Source organism: Sorex fumeus, unplaced genomic scaffold (assembly GCF_029834395.1).
Source record: "Sorex fumeus unplaced genomic scaffold, SorFum_2.1 ptg000098l, whole genome shotgun sequence".
Classification (NCBI taxonomy): Eukaryota; Metazoa; Chordata; class Mammalia; order Eulipotyphla; family Soricidae; genus Sorex; species Sorex fumeus.
Genome location: NW_026606155.1, coordinates 75,351,088 through 75,369,213, shown reverse-complemented (window position 1 = coordinate 75,369,213; position 18,126 = coordinate 75,351,088). Strand labels below are relative to the sequence as shown.

The 18,126-nt window shown below is 40.4% G+C and overlaps 1 protein-coding gene across 1 annotated transcript; it reads right to left on the bottom strand.

Moving 5' to 3' along the window:
* Positions 1-13,346: 13,346 nt before the first annotated feature.
* LOC130041233 (olfactory receptor 4M1) lies at positions 13,347-14,288 on the bottom strand. Its single transcript, XM_056133299.1, has one exon. It carries the CDS (start codon positions 14,286-14,288, stop codon positions 13,347-13,349), a length of 942 nt encoding a protein of 313 aa, XP_055989274.1.
* Between the last annotated feature and the right edge of the window lie 3,838 nt (positions 14,289-18,126).

Sequence of the window (18,126 nt, the reverse complement as noted above, 5' to 3'; positions counted from 1 at the left end):
CCAGGCTCTGCCGTGCGGGCGAGATACTCTCGGTAGCTTGCCGGGCTCTCCGAGAGGGGCGGAGGAATCGAACTCGGGTCGGCCATGTTGGTTGCGTGCAAGGCAAACGCCCTACCGCTGTGCTATCGCTCCAGCAATATAAAGATATATATAAAGATATATAGGTATATAAAGATATAGAGAAACTTCCTCAAAGAAGACATACAGATAATCAGGTATATTAAAAAAAAATTATCCACATCACTGATCACCACAGAAACGCAAATCAAAATTGTCACTGTCACTGTTCTCCGGTTGTTCATCTATTTGTTCTAGCGGGCCCAGTAACATCTCCATTGTGACAATTGTACTGTGTTTGGCATATTGAATACATCACGGGTAGCTTGCCAGGTTTTGCCATGAGGGTGAGATAGTCTCAGTAGCTTGCTGGGCTCTCTGAGAGGGGCGCAGGAATCAAACTCAGGTTGGCCATGTTGGCCGCTTGCAAGGCATATGCCCAACCTGCTGTGCCCAAATATTCAATATACTTTGATGCTGGCCGACTTCGATCGTAAGTGTGAAAAGGTGGGACTACAGCTGAATCTCATGAAGACAATGTTTATGAGAAACGGTCTCATTCCTGACGTTCCATTCGCTCTCAACGGAATGAAAATCTCCGAATGGAACAGTTATGTGTACCTAGGTCGAGAAGTCAACATGACGAATGACCTGGCACCTGAGTTGCGCAGGAGGAAGAGAGCAGCTTAGAATGCCTTCAAGAGCATTGAAGAAATAGCTAAGAGGATGAACAACCTCCGGCTCTGGGCACTGTAATCTAACACTGTTCTGTCCTTCCTGCATAGCCTCAGATAGTTTAGGTTTATTGGGTTGCTCCCATCACAGTGTTCCCATTCCTCTGTGTTTATTTGTAACTTCTTTTTTTGTGCTCTGTTGACTTGTAAATATTGTTTTTCTCTTCTCCCTAAGTCCTTTGCATAGTTTATTCAAAGCAATGTCCTTTTTGTACAGACAGGAGAAGACATGCTTTTGTAATGTGACTCTCAGTGATATTTCCCTCCTGGGCATCTGTTCTTTCACCTAAGCCTCAGCTGCCTTTTCTTCCTAGCGCCCCCAAAAGCAGGGTCCCAAAGACGGACTGGATGAAACGAGGGCAAGCGGTAAGCTATCTGCTACCCTGGCATCAAAATGAGCCTGGCCAAAGCGTCATAATGCTTAACTATAAGTTAAGAGCTTGGTCATGGGCAAATGCTGCCATGATCCAAACGTAATAACTAGATTTGGACCCTGCTAGGGTTAGGAATGATTAATCTGGCCTGAGCGCTGTAGTCTGAGTCTGTGGCAAGATGTTCCCAGGAGAGCTGCCCTACAAGTTTCAATGTTATCTCTTACTGTGTCCATACAAAAAATATCTAGTATTGATATGTTGATAGTTATTGGACTGAGGAAAAGAGAAAAACACCTTAGGAGGTATTTTGCCCTTGGGCAGTCAGGAAGGGCTTTGGTATGCCTTTTAGGTGGTGTTCCCTTTGAACTTGATGGGCCCTCAGGGAGGGCTTTCTTATGTTGATTTGGCTACCTGATTGGGTGTTGTGTCAGCCTGGGAGATTAGGGAGTTGGAGAGAGAAGCAGAGGAGAGACATGAGTGAATGAAGAGAGGATGATAATAAACTGCTACTAAGACCAAACAGCCTGACTCTCGCTTCTTCTTTCATCTGCCCTTGGCCAACAGCCGTCCTGATCCAGGCCACACGCAGCGGCTCAAGAGCACCGAACGTGGACAGTGAGACAGCCATCCAGAGAGCCCCTGAACACACAGCCTTCAGCGTGCATAGTTTTTTACAGGGCACATCTCTTTGATTCCACTGTTCTTCCTGTATTAACATATGCCTCAGAGACCTGGACCCTATGAAAACAGGATGAGAACACTATTTGGGAATAAAAAGAGCTATGCTTGGAGTATCAGGCTTCACTCAAATGAGAGAAAGAATCTGGAGTTCCGAACTTCCATCAACAATCAAGAATCAGGGACCAGGGACGCTGTCTTGTTTGCCAAGGCATTGAAAATCAGATGGGCTGGACATGTAATGAGATTTGGAGACAACTGCTGAACTGAGCCATTACCGACTGGATTTCACGGGACGTCAAAAGATCACATGGCTGCCCACCTAGGTGGTGGTCAGACTTCTTCGTCAAGAACCTGAACATTTGGTTTGAGGCTCTTCATGTTCCTAGAACAAGCAAACGCTATTGGGCTACACTAGCATGCAACAGGGATGAATGGAGATGTTACTGGTGTTGGGATCGGGAGTTCCCTGGCCCTGGGAGGCGCGGAGAGACCAGATAGACACAATTCCTGCAGGAGTAAAAACGGGGTTTATTTAGACCAGCATGCTGGGGCTCCGCAGCATACCCCAGAAATGGGCAGTGGCTGAGAGCCCCGAACTTCTTCAAAGGGGATCTTATATAGGCCTTCACTGGCCGTTACAGCAAAGCCCGCGCATTTCATAGCCAATAGATTTGTAACAACATATACTTTCTTAACCAATCCATTTAAAAGTACCTCACTCCTTAGCCTATAGATTCAAAGATCAGCATTTACGTACATCGATTGTCAGCACAAGCAAGGTTATAGCTGGAATCATTAAGCCTTAGGTAATCTCCCTTGACCATCCTCTTTTGTGTTACCCAAGTCTGCAGGGTGCTTTAGTGAGACAATACATTCCAGGAAAGGGCAATTTCCCCCAACCACCAGCATCCTGAGTTAGCCTTTACCCAAATCTGCAGGGTGCTTTACTGAGACAATACATTTCAGGGACAGTAAATACACCTGAATCTTGTAGAAAGAAGTTATGCCCTGTTCACTTTGCAAGTCCCCTCTCCCCCAGGTGCAAAGCAGCCAAGCAGTTTTACAGAAAGCAATGTTGCAAGTTAGCTAAAGTACACAAAAATTTGATGCCCTAATATGGATTCTTTCATTCCCCACTTCTTTTCATGAGCATCTCTAATCCTAGAGATCGTGGGGGGGGTCGGGGCCTAATTCAAGGACCCGTGGTTAAGAGTAGCTTCCCTCAGTGGGTAGAGTCCGGTATTGTTGCCCCGAATTAGGAGGATCTTCAAGACTCAAACCAATTCTCCCAGGCTTCTCCGACGTCGTTCAAGGCCTTCCCGTAGCTTGGCTATAGAGTCTCTGACAACCTCAGTGTGGTCTGCGTAGAAACAGCATCCCTCCACCAGATCAGAGCAAAGCCCTCTGTTCTTGAGGAACAACAGGTCGAAGGTCGAGTCCTCTCAGGTTTTGGGAGACTATCTCGAACAGGGATGTGAGAGATTTCTCGATGAGGTCTTAAAAAGAGTTAAAGCAACAGAAACCAAAGCAACATAATGCCATACCCATCTCTATCATTAAAACAATGAAAAGGATTAACTCTACAAACAGGTTTGGTTGATAATATAACTTCCTGTGTTCAGATTTTTCTAATGGTCACAGAAACACCAAGCCATCCTCTGGCTTTCTCAGTACAGACTGGAAAAGCTTCTGCCCATATACTGAAGCTATCAATGAGAACCAACATATATTTATACCTTGAACATATGAACATTTGATCATTTGTATAAGGTCAAGCTGCCGATTCACCTCTAAGTTCCTTGATGCTGAACAGGTGTTAGGAGAGGAGGCTCAGGATTTCCACTAGGTTCATTAATGGCACAGAAAGCACAGTTCTGAATTACTTCTATCTTACTTGCTGTTCAGTTCCTCCCCATGGAAGATGGTTCTCACTAGTGTTAAAACATAACCCTTTAATAATATTCCATTGCATTGGTTCAGGAGTTGTTAATCCCATGATGCAACAGAAATTAAGAGCTGATAATATTCTTGTTCTCTCCAAATGACTGTTCACAGAAAATGAGATGCAATAAAGTATAGAAAGAAAATTCACAGTATTTTAGAACTAGATATTAATCTACTCTAATTTAACCAGTTTAGATGCCTTTCTCGACACTTTGGCCAATTCAGACCGGGGGAAAGCAATTCTGCACTTTGAGATGAGCTTCACCCTAGTAAAGCTCTGGCTTTCAATGCTCGTATCAGACTAGTGACAGCATGTATAATATTGAGTTCCCTTTACAGATTAGGCTGTTTTACCTACAGACAGTAAACTAAGTTTTATCTAAATTTCCCCAAAGGGGGTACCTTTTAGATCAAGATTAGAATACATTTATTCAATCACCTCTGTAGAATTAGAATCTGATTCTTACAAAAAGCAAGTTACAGAAACATGGTTTTCTCTCCACCTTCATTTTAAAACGTTGCAAGATAGTTTAACAAACCTGGCTTGTTCTTTTGCATAAACACAGTAAGATTAGAGAACTCTCCATTTGGGATACCCAATTATTTACTGAGAAGTCCTGGGGATCAGCTAAAGACAGGAGACACAACAATAGTGGCATTAATCTTCATTAATCTTATCTGGCACGTCAGAGCTACCCAGGCCTGGCCAGAAGATGTCCCGCGATGTCTCGAGCCCTTGGGTTGTGGCTTTGGTCCTCGTTTTCCACAGAGATGTCCTGGCAGAAAGGAATCCATCCCATCCCTTCTTCAGGGCTGGGAGAAATCCTGGTTTCCAGGTTTTTCCTTGACGCTGAGAGTAGGCCCAGACTGAGTTAGTCATTGCAGAGTCCTAGATTCCTCATTCTCCATAGCAGTGATGGTTTCCAGTCTTTTCTCGAGCCAGCCTGCCTCTAGGGTCGCTCTGAGGTTTGTAGGGTTCTTGAAACAGTACCTGTTAAATCCCTGCTCCTGTCATTTAGACAGATCCCCTGACTGTTTCCCTGGAAGAGGGCTTTGGGGTCCCATGGCTGGTTTTTCCTGTCTGCATGAGGGGTAGACCCTATTACAGAGAGGAAAGACTTATCTGGATTTATGCAAACCAACATAGTGCCATGAAACATCAAAAAATATACTGAAGGTACAAAAGAAGAGAAAAGCAAGTATTTCACTTTACTCACAGAGATGTAATACACCTGTTTGCTGTGGGTCCTAGTCAGAGAAGCTAAAATCTGTAGAGATAAAGCATACCGTTTAACATGTTTTTAATCCCATGTCAAAACCCTTGATTTCTGCAACTTTTGAAAAATTCAATGATCTTAAGAGCACTGTAACAGGAGTCCAGATAATCCATCAATCATCTTTACCATAGATCTTACCACAAAGGTGCTAGAAGAATTCTGCATGTGATTTAAAGCGTTTCTTATAACAGTTTGACCAGTTTCTTTTCTTTAGAACAACCTCAAACCTTCTACACATTCCTTTACATACATTCTGTAACTTTCATTCATTTAAAAATCAATTTCACTTTAACAGAATTCCTTTCCTTTCTTCCCACTGACGATATCTCCATCCATTATCTTTCTGACTTATGGCATACATCTATAGTAGTACAATGTACAATGTGATCTCCCAAATTTAGACACAAGTTACCAACCATCTCACTTAACATGACAAAACTGTACTCTGCAGTACTATTTCAAAAGCATTAGATCAGTTCCATAGATATTCAAAATGCTTTAAAATGCTCACAATTAAAGCTTTTACAAGGTATATCCACTGGGCAAAAGATCACTTTACATTAGAAACTAACCAGGAGACATCTTAAAATTCTGATTTAGAGGAAAACACAAATACAAAAAGATTAAAACACTCATATATTACCATGAAGCAGAAAGTATCTCAGGTCAGGGCTAGGTTGATACCTGGAGACAAACCTTGGCATAAAATAAAATTATCAAAATAATAGCATGCACTTTCAAGCACTAGACAAGCAATGCTATGGCTTCAAATTGTCAGGCTGACATCTGAGACTAATTCAATACAACTTATTACTAAGTAGCCCTAGAAATTTTAGTTACCAAGAGTCTCAGAGATCAGATAGAGCACTGGTAGGACAAACTTTGTAACCAATTTTATAACTCTAGAAACTCATGATTAAACTAAACCATTACTTTTAAACCAGTTTTAATGTGTCATAGTTATTTTAACTCTTTCTAGGTCAAATATTCTAATCCAATGCAGATACAAATATGTACATTAACATAACAGCATAAGACCTATAAACAATCAATTTTTATAAAACATGATAAAACCTTCTTTGGCTTAATTTCAATAGTTCTTGTACCTTAATTATTTAAAATCATGAGCTTTCTACACCAGATACTTTTTAACAATTCCACAGAAATACAAACATGCTTTCAGACACAGAAAAAGCCCTTTGGATTTTTTTTAACCAAACTTTGATATCAGCATAAGAAAATATTTGAATTGTTGTGTGAGCACAAAAAGGATGGCAACAATCTATCTTTCCCATCGCCAGCGTTCTGTAGTTTCCCCCACTCCAGGGAGGTAGATGGAGATGGGCAGGAAAAGGAAGGAAACCTTATGGCCAGGCTGCTTGATCTTAGTTGCAGTTTATTCCAATCCTCTCTCCACTCTCGTACCAAAGACTAGCCTGCCTAGAGCTGGGAATCTGCAACCCAAAGATCAGGCCTGGCTAGCACCTGAGATCTCCGTATCTAAGACCTGCTAGGTTCTGTGAGAAAAAGGGAAACTGCCTCTTACAAATTTTTCATAAAAGTTAGCTGAGGCTTGTAAGACAAGTTCTTGCTTTCTCTGAACTCTTATTTCACTTTAGTTTCAGGCTCTAGTTCCATAGCTCTTCTAGACAGTACAAGATTCTTAAGTTCAAAAAGGATTTCAACTGTTAATAATATAATCAATGTTCTTCTAACAAGAAATTTAGATTGAGAATTCTGCTTTCTCTGTAGGCTCAACCTTCTGATAAGGATTAACCCTTGTCTAACAGGTTCCTAAAACAACTGCATTTCTTAAATCACTGGGTTGCATGTCACTAACTTCTCTAAAATTTCTACTTCTGATTTCAGCCTGGTTCCAACACTCAAGTGTTCCACACAGACACACAGACAGACAGACAGTCAGACACAGACAGACGGACACAGACAGACAGACAGTGAATTGACGAAAACACCACACGTACATGTGCACATATCTGTAGTTGATCGATCAATCTGACCCTTCAAAAAAATGGCAGGGAGAAACTGATGGACTGAGAAAGGGACAGCTCCCAGGGCGGCTGATTGGGAACTCTGCTCCTCATTTCCCAGCCTAACTAGTCAGTCTCCCACTTGTTAAAAATGGGTCAAGAAAGCGCTTTTGTTGATATAAGCCGGCAAAATAAACTATGACAAAGATGTTACCATATTTTCGCCAAGGCTAATTCTGAGGCAGGGAACTAGTACCTTCCTATCAGACATGGGGATAGGCTTCTTTGTTTCTGATGTCAAACAGTTAATCATAAGATCTCGCATTTTCCTGCCTCCTCTGCTTTGATACTCTCCTATTTCTTTTGTTACCTGCAAAGATCTGACTGCAAAATGATCTGGTAATGCAAACTGCCATTCACTGGCTATCTTTCCCCAATATACTCAGGCCACATGGTGTTACAGAGGTCAATAAGATCTCCTTATCTAAAACTACCTAGTTAGAAGCTCCTCAGATGATTTCCTAATTGCAAGCAATAATCTATGAAAAGGGATGGTTCCTTGGCAAAACTTTTCTCCAGGTCTATCACTTTTGCCTCTCCTAAGGGGACTCTAACCTCCCTTAAATTGGCCTTTATTCAGAGGCTCATCTCTACCTGGGTGGGCCTGGCTTTGGGCAGACCCACAGCTGTGTGCCTGAGCCGAACTTAGTGCTGTGGTCTTAAAAACTCTGCTCCTTAAAAAAAAACAGTTCTGCCTTCTCTCAGCTTGCTACATCTTCCCTGCTTTTGCTGGCTTGCTGCTTTTCTTAGGCTTCTTACCTGCCTTTTACCCCTTTTTTTTTCTTTCTGCCTTACATCTGGACTGCCTTCATTAGCATTTGAATTGACCTCTAGCTGAGACTGGGTGGGGAAAAGGATTTTCTGCCTGTAAATTGATCTGCCTTAGTTTCCCAGAATCTTCTCACTAGTGGGCTTTCCTCCCATCCCCCCAATAGTGGATGGTGATGCAAGACAGACAAAGGAGGGGTGCCTCTTTGCAGAGACTATTCAGATGCTTGCCTGGAGGAGAACTTCACAGCAGATCTTCCACAGATTACCTCCTTTATCTGAGTCACAAGGTTTGGAGAGAAGGAACCTCGTGGGGGCCAATCCACACCGAAGGAAGGTCATTCTGATGAACAATAAGTGTCAAATTTACCTTTCTTGATTGTCAAGCCCAGATCCTGAGCTTTCCTGTGGATCTCAGAGAAGTGATCAATTCTGACCCGTATTAAACAATCTTAATAAACAGAATTAGGAGAAAGATAATAAATACACACACTATGGATACACGCACAGCTCACACTTAGGCACTCGCTCGGACCGGTCCACTCTTTCACACGGGTGTGCACCACACTCACCAGTCACCCTGGGACTCCCAAATATGCCCAAAGGGCATGCACATGATTTTTCACCTCCAGAGGGTTTAGTTCTTCCAAGTGAAGAGATCAGAAGTAGGGAAAGGCCAGTGCTGGCCCGGGAGTGGCAATAGAGAGTTCGGGGTTCAGGGGCAGAGGAGGAGCAGAGTAAGTGGGGGCCCCTTCTCCCCCCGGCCTGGCACTCCTGCCTAAGGCTCCTGGTCCGGGTACCCCCGGGGAGCAGGCTGGTAGATGACTCCCTTGACCTGGAAGATAAGCGGTGAGTGGAACGATCCCTCGGGGGGGCCAACCAATCTGGAACGTCGGCCATCCTGCAGAGCAAAAGGTCTGCCATTTAGGCTTTTTAACAATCAGAAAAGGATTCTGAGCACGAGAGCAGACCTCTGACCAGTGGGAGAGAGTGAGTGAGAGGAGTGGACGGAGATTGTCCCATGGTTCCAAAGACGGTGTCTCGGTAGAGAAAAAGGACGAGCGTGATCCAACCTACAAAAAAAAAGAATGACGCAAGCGCAAGGCCTTTTGGAGAGGAAAGAAGAATAGAGAAGTAATAGAGCGGCCGATGATTCCTGACACACCAGATGTAGCCTCTCCGAGGCTACCACCAAAGAGGCCTCCAGGCGTCCCTGGCCCTCATCCACCTCCGGGGCGTCCCCCAGGGCTGCGGCCCGTGTCTATTCCCGACACGTCTGTCAGACACAAGGCTCGCACACACAACAGTGTGCTGCACACCACTGTCACTGTGCTTGCACACCACTGTGCTTGTGTCACCGATCGGTAACTAGAGTAAAACGGTACCGGAGAAACAAAGAGAGAGAAAGAGGCGCCTTAACTTACCCCGCGGCTCAATCCTGCGTCCCTGGGGCAGGGTCCTCGGTGATCTCGCTGGGGCCTCCAAATGTTGGGATCGGGAGTTCCCTGGCCCTGGGAGGCGCGGAGAGACCAGATAGACACAATTCCTGCAGGAGTAAAAACGGGGTTTATTTAGACCAGCATGCTGGGGCTCCGCAGCATACCCCAGAAATGGGCAGTGGCTGAGAGCCCCGAACTTCTTCAAAGGGGATCTTATATAGGCCTTCACTGGCCGTTACAGCAAAGCCCGCGCATTTCATAGCCAATAGATTTGTAACAACATATACTTTCTTAACCAATCCATTTAAAAGTACCTCACTCCTTAGCCTATAGATTCAAAGATCAGCATTTACGTACATCGATTGTCAGCACAAGCAAGGTTATAGCTGGAATCATTAAGCCTTAGGTAATCTCCCTTGACCATCCTCTTTTGTGTTACCCAAGTCTGCAGGGTGCTTTAGTGAGACAATACATTCCAGGAAAGGGCAATTTCCCCCAACCACCAGCATCCTGAGTTAGCCTTTACCCAAATCTGCAGGGTGCTTTACTGAGACAATACATTTCAGGGACAGTAAATACACCTGAATCTTGTAGAAAGAAGTTATGCCCTGTTCACTTTGCAAGTCCCCTCTCCCCCAGGTGCAAAGCAGCCAAGCAGTTTTACAGAAAGCAATGTTGCAAGTTAGCTAAAGTACACAAAAATTTGATGCCCTAATATGGATTCTTTCACTGGTGCCCGCTCCAGCAAATTGATAAGTAACAGGAACTCAAGTGATCAAGTGATCAAGTGGAATATTTAAAAGTGTTTATAGGTTTTTGAATTGAAATTTATTTTATTTTATTTTGTTCATTTTTGTTTCCAAATAAAAGTTGTTTTTACCATGTGCAGTAATAAAGTTTATCCTGTTACTATTGAGAAGATGGATTGTATTGGGTTCTAAAATCTCATGCAATAAAGTGAGTAATATAAAGTATAATCATTATTTGGAGCTAAAGATATTAACTTACTCAATCCAAATATTGCTGCTATTGAAAATGGAAGTTTAATAGAAGTTTTGGAAAGGAAGATAAATGAGAGACAATAAAATAAATTATAGTAAACAATAGGGAGGACATACAGAAGAGTTACTAAGAATAAAAAAAACTAAAAGCATGTTACTGAGGATACCGGGTACCAAAGTAATGACATGCCAAAAAAAAAAAAGATTATGTACACAATTAATACTCTTTAAACTAAACTAGCCTGCCTTATAACTTTGCTCATTGTGTAATTCACGCTTTCAGAATTTCAGCACTACTGATACTTTAAACCAGAAAATCACGGGTTAGTGCCTGAGACATGATTAGCAACATAGGGTAGGTACAGTAAATGAGATGCAAATTACTCTACTCAGTTATAACTACCAAAAATGTGACCATACTTTGGCAAAATGTCTCATAGAGACTGAAACTTCCCTCAATTGAGGACTGAGTTATCTTTACACCAGCCATGTCTTCTATGAATTTGGCTCACTGCTAACCAAACTGCCAAAAGTTCCTACACATCTACCAATATTAATTCCAAGTATTATTTCTAGTTAAGCAATATCCATGACACTATAATTTGTCATTTTCACTTTTTTTCTAGCTTTAATGTTGTCAGCAAATAAAGTTTTGAAATAGCAATATTCTTGTATTTGAAGAGATTATTTAGTCCTTTGTCTCTTTGCCAAGAGTATTAAGAATAAGTGACAAAATGAATAGAAGTATGGCTGATTTTTAGATATGAGGAAATAACTCTAATCGTATGTAAAATAAATAAATATAATTTTATTATATACATACATATATGTGTGGGTTTTCAATGCTCTATTGTAAAGTATTAAAGAAGCTTAATTTATTTTTTTCTGACAATAGTCAATTTAAAATTCAGGAATTATGTTTTCAATCAGTATCTTTGGGTTCTTAGAAGAGAAGTACACTATAATATTACAGACGAAAAAGGATCATCATCAGGGAAAATTCCCAAATTAGAACAAACTATGCATCATGAGCTTGCTCAAGCAAATGGATGAACAATGGGAGGACAGTGACAATGACAGTGACAGAAATATACTAGACCTAACACAAATTACTTTCATAATAGTAGAATATGAATGAAGAGTAGTTGGTTTGTTTTTATCATAAATTCACATATATTCATGTCTTAAATAAATAAATAAATAATTTTCCGTAAAATCAGATAATCGCGTATTAGCGACAGCACAGTGGTAGGGCGTTTGCCTTGTGTGCAGTCAACCGGCTGAGCCAGATTCGATTCCTCCGCCCCTCTCGGAGAGCACAGCAAGCTACCAAGAGTATCTTGCCTGCAGAAGAAAGCCTGGCAAGATACCCGTGACATATTCAATATGCCAAACACAGTAACAACAAGTTTTGAAATGGAGACATTACTGGGCCTACTCAAGCAAATCAATGAACAATGGGAAGACAGTGCTATCAAAGGAAATACAAGACTAAAAGCATACAAAGTACTCTTGCCACTTGATAGAGAGACAGCCTCATTCTGAAATTGAAAATTAGAATTAGTAAATTCTGTAAACTCAACTATTCTATATTTCATTCTGAATTATGGCCATTAATTGGGTTCTTGGAATCAGGAAATAGTATAGGATCACTAACACATAATTTACTTATGGAACTGTGAGAATCAATATATCCAGGCATTTTCTATATGTATTAAAAAGCATCTAATTGAAAAGAACTCTGAACTCTATTAATCAAAGCATGGTCTTACAAATTCAGTAATAATATGAGGCAGAATTTGAAGATAAAGAGATGCACCCAAAAATGACAAAAAAAGCTAAAGAGATAGTATAGGGTAAAGGTCATTGCCTTGCATGCTACTGACCCCAGTTCCACTCCCAGTATCATGTGTGGTTCGATGATCAATGCCAGAGGTGATCCCTGAACACAGAGCCAGTTATAAGCAAGAAGCACTGCTGGGTGTGGTTCCAGAACCAAAAAGAAAAAAAAACTGGAGATTATATTTTTTTAAGCACAGTTAGTTATCTGTTAGTGCTAGTCAACCTTGAATTCTGTCCTCCTTTCACTCTGGAAGATGTCAGAAGAGTGGGGGAGTGGGCGTGGGGGAGAGGTTGGGGAAAGTAGTTGACCAGAGACTTCCTCTGAAAAGCAAAGAACCACATATATAGTCGCTCCACTATATTATGCTGTGAGTCTATAAACATTGTTTCTAGGGACTGGAAAGATAGCATAGTGGATGAGGCATCCCATACAGTTCCCTGAGCTCCACCAGGAGTTACCCCTACACAAAGAGACAGGAGTAAGCTATGAGCACAGCCAGGTGTGGCCCGAACCCCCCAATTCTGACTCAAAAACAGTTTCTAGATGTGACAAAATCTTGAGTTCTATCATTGCCAATACTGTCGAGTGCCTATCATTTGAAATACAAATTAAAATGGATTGTACAATTCTCAGTTTTCATTACTAACTCTGGAAAGAGGGAGAGATAAATGACAAGACAATCTATTTTTCTAATCTAGATTATTTACCAAAACCATACAATTGGGCTAAAATTGAAACATGACAATAATATTTAATTAATTTATTTAAAGCTGCTCACATTTAGAACTGGTCATTTACATCTATATTCACAGTAGATATGATCCCCAGATATCTTGTTTCATTATTTCTCAATATATCTTCTGTTTAGTCAAATCATCTCCAAAGGTCAATAAACTATTTTTAAAATGTGAGTTTTAGTTTATTATAATTTAAAAGATAAAATATATAATTAGTATATGTTAAATTCTAATACTGCTCCTCCAAAAAATTCAGGAAACATGTGAATGGATTTATTTTTATCTTAAAATTTTTGTTGTGTTTTCAAAATCAATTAGAGGAAAACCCCAGGGAAATTTTAAGAGCTCAGGTGAAAGAAGGGGGTGAAAGTGGTCTCATAGCCATTGCAAATGCTTCCTAATTAGAACTAGGACCCTCAGAAGGACTAATATCCAATTATTTTTCATTTCTCTTTGCATAAAATATGTCTGCTAACCAACTTCCTCATGGCTGTCTTTATTTCCTTATTTCTTAATGTATAGATTATGGGATTAAGTAAAGGAAATATTACAGTATGGAATACAGACACCACTTTATCTAGGGAAAAAGAGTCAAATGGGCGAGCATAAATGTAGATGGATGGCCCAAACATTAACACTACAATGGTGATGTGGGAATAACAGGTAGACATGGCCCGATTGGTACTCTCACCTGAGCCGGAGTGTTTTTTGAGCATGACCAAGAGGAAGGCATAGGACATTAGGAGAGCAATGAAACACACCACAGAGATCAGACCACTGCTAAAGATCATTACTAACTCCTCTGGGAAGGTGTTGGCACAGGCAATCCGGACAACTTGCGTGATGTCACAGAAGTAATTGTCTAGTTCATTGGGCCCACAAAAAGGAAGTCGGATGATGAGAGCCACTTGTATTATAGAGTGAATGAAGCCCCCCATCCAGGAGACAGCCACCAGGAGAGAGCAGAGTCGTCGATTCATGATGGTAGCATAATGGAGGGGACGACAGATAGCAGCATAGCGGTCAAAAGCCATGACTGTGAGCAAGAACATCTCAGAGGCTCCAACAAAGTGCAAGAAGAAGAGCTGTGCAATGCACCCACCAAAGGAAATTATCTTTCTTTCCACAAAGAAGTCTACGAGCATTTTAGGGGCTGTGATGGAGGAGTACCAAATATCAAGGAAGGCTAGGTTAGCCAACAGGAAATACATCGGTGAGGTCAGATGTGGGTCAAGCCTGACAGTGAAAATAATAAGAACATTTACTGGAAGGATGAACAAATAGAAGGATAGAAATACAACAAATAGGACTAGTTGCACCTCCCGAGCCTGGGATAGGCCAGTAAGAACAAATTCTGTCACCCTGGTGTAATTAGCAGGTTCCATTTCTTCACTTTTTTTTCATAATACAGCTAGAAATATAAAAAAAATTGTAATTACTCCACATATCATTTAACTAGAGTTATATAACTTCTTTTAAAAATCACTTGATGTTCTTGGCCATTAAGGGATTGATTGCATTTTAATATATATTTGTTTGCCAATTTTATATTTGATACACTAGCAAACAGAAAACATAAATGACGACCAAAAAATCAGACATACTAGAAAACGTATGAAGTATATCATATATTTGAAACCAATTCCTGAATTTTTAATGCTTTTTTATATTTGGGGGAAAAGGAAGATTTGGGGCCTCACCTAGTGATGCTCAAGGATTACTTTTGGCTCTGTGCTCAAGGGACCATATGGAATGCCAGAGATCGAATCCATAAGCTACATGCAAGGCAAGCACTTTACCTACTGTACTACCTCACCAGCAATTTCTAAGTTTTATAAAGAAAATAATATCCTCCTCCCCAAATACCTACTTTAGAAAGCAAACATATAGCTACTGTTTGAGATATGTTCTATTCTTTCTAATTTGCTGTTGCTGAGAAATTTATTAAACTTTGAAATAATATGCTTATCTAGCAGTACTTTAATCTGTCAAAGAGATACCATGTGCAATATAAATGCTGTACAACATAGTAATAGATAAATGGTCACAATATTCAGCAATACAATCCCTTTATTAAATTCTTCTGACTGGAGCCAGATCCCATTATTCCAGTGATAATGCATTTTATCCATTACTTCAGTAGGGTGGAGAGAAGATATGGTGATCTTAGAAATGGATATCCTTGCCACTTAAATGACCTCTGCTGTTTCAAAATGGCACTCAGAATTAAATTATGAAACAATTTTACTAAGATTAAGTATGGAACTGAACCTACCAAAGAATGAAGCCCATCAAATAGAAGCAATATCATTCACCTTACCAATTTTTTCCTCTCTTAAATAATATACTAACGGCAATAGTAGGATAAATATTTCTTAAGACAAAATTTTTCTTCTGTTCAAGTTCCTTTATAGTACTACTGGGCTGTAGCAATAGCACAGCAGTAGGGCGTTTGCCTTGCATGCAGCCAACATGGTTGACCGAGTTCAATTCCTCCACCCCTCTCGGAGAGCCTGGCAAGCTACCTGTGACATATTCAATATGCCAAACACAGTAACAAGTCTCACAATGTTACTGGGCCCGCTCGAGCAAATTGATGGACAATGGGAGGACAGTGACAGTGATAGTACTGCTATTCCTTAAATGGCAAACAGAAAAATTAAGGTTTTGTAAAGCAGGTAACAGTGTCCAGGCTCTGAGGTTGGTTGGAAAAAATCCATTTTTTCTCTCTTAGAAACCATTAGCTCAATTTTCACATAATTTAAGGACAAGATATTTTGCTTCCCAGTAAAACATGTAATTTTTTAAATGGTATTATAAATAAGAGATGGTTAACTGTAAAATTGTACCACATGCATGGACAAAAGACGTGTACCAACCTGAACATGTCCATGGCCTAAAATATAAAAATCTATAATTCTCACCCTGGTTTAAATTTGTACTTCAATGTTTGTCAAAATGAAGCTGAAGGGTCCAGAGTGATAACAGTGGGGAGGGCGTTTGCCCCTTCAAGAGGCCAGGCATCCCATAAGGTCACTAAGCACCACCAGGAGCAGAGAGTAAGCCCAGAGGCAGGAGTAACCCCTGAGTCTCTCTGGGTGTAACCCAAAAAGAAACAACAACAAAAATTAAGATGAGAGGCCAGTCAGAGCAATAGTAAAGCATGGAGGGCATTTGACTTGATGAAGTTGACCTGGTTTCAATCCCCAGCATCCCATGGTTCCCTGAGCATTATCAAGAGTAATTTCCAAGTGTAGAGCCAGGAGTGACCTCTGTTCATTGCCAGGTGTCGCCCCAAAACAAACCAAAAATAAAGCCCCCCAAAAAACAAAAAAAGTATGAAGCTCAACCATGACATCAAAACCTCTGTTCCTAGATATGTATTTATATGCAATATACAAACAAAATATACAGCATAAATATTCATTTGTTCAATAAATAGAATTCAACAAAACATGATTCAGTTTTTACCTCACTGAAAATTTCCGGAAATACAAATAGGCAATAAGTTAACAAACTATAATTTAATGAATAAAATATAAATTGGAAAGATAACTATCATCATTAATAATAAGAGGAAGGAAATTGAAAGTTATAAAAGTAATTGTAATAGCATACGTTAGTGATGACAGAACAACTTTTTCAGAACAGGTTCTCTGAACTGGAAACATTTCTACCAACTCTGAAATGAAGAAAAGCATTTTAGGAATAGAAAAAAAAAAGAAAATATAAAGGCTTTGTGCCAAGGAAAGATTTCAATTAATGATGAATCTGTGATTGACTGAGGAATGACCAGAATAAAGACATAGTCAAATACCACATAATTCAGTCTACAATAAGAAAAAATAGGTTTTAACAATTTTCAACATATACTAGAATAAAATATATAATTTAGAGATTTTATAGTTTCACAACATTTGCAATCACTGTAGCACTGTAGCACTGTTGCACTGTCCTCCTATTGTTCACGATTTGCTCGAGAGGGCCCAGTAATGTCTCCATTGTGAGACATCTTGTTACTATGTTTGGCATATAGAATATGTCACAGGTAGCTTGTCAGGCTTTGCCATGCAGGAGAGATATTTTTGGGAGCTTGCCAGGCTCTCCAAGAGGAATCAAACCTGGGTCGGCGGGCCAACCGCATGCAAGGCAAACGCCCTAGTCACTGTGCTATCACTCCAGCCCAGAAATATCACTACTATTATACAAATATATTGAAGTAAGTACTGGAGAGACGGTACAGTGAGTGGAGCACTCTCCTCAAATATGGCCTGCCCAAATTCCATCTCCAGCATCCCAGATAATCACTAGCAGGAGTGATTTCTGAGTGCAGATCCAGGAGTAAGAGCTGAGCACTGTTCAGTGTGGCCCAAAAACAAAAGAATAACAACAACAGCAAAAAACCCAAATATACTGAAGCAAGATTATAACTTAGAGATGGAGAAATGATGTGGCTTTAAGAATATAGCAACAGCTATTTAGAGAAGTTAATTATTTAGAAAATATTTAGAAGCCACAACTGGCAATATTTGGTGTTAAATTATATGTTATTGTCATACTACCAGGCAGTTGAAATTTAAAAATTTCAGTGTAAAAAAAATTTTTTTTTTTGCTTTTTGGGTTATACCCAGTGATGCACAGGGGTTACTCCTGGCTTTACATTCAGGAATTACTCCTGGAAGTGCTTAGGGGACCATATGGGATTCTGGGAATCAAACTCCAGTCAACTGCATGCAAGTCAAACGCCCTACCTGCTGTGCTATTGCCCCAGCCCCAACTTTAATTTTTTTTTAACTTTGCATCTTCTATATCTAAAATAAGACTTATTCAACTCCCTTCAGATTCTTAAAGTTAAATCTGCCATAAATATATAGTCACATGGTAGAACAGTCTTGGGACTATGCCACAAAAATCCAGGGTAAATAGCACTGCACTGTCCTCCCATTGTTCATCGATTTACTTGAGTGGGCCCAGTAACGTCTCCATTGTGAGACTTGTTGTTACTTCATGATACCACTTCCATGAGAGATCTGAAAAAGCCTGTTTATATTTGAACATCTGGTGAATTCCTTTTCTGTATTTAATCTGCCACGGTGTAATGTCTAGAGGAGGACTATAGAGATACCAATGAGAAGAGAAAGCCTTCTTTACAGATGAATGAACTGAAATCTTCTCAAGGAAAAAAATGCTTTTTGGGAGATAAATCTGTGCAAACATTCTTCC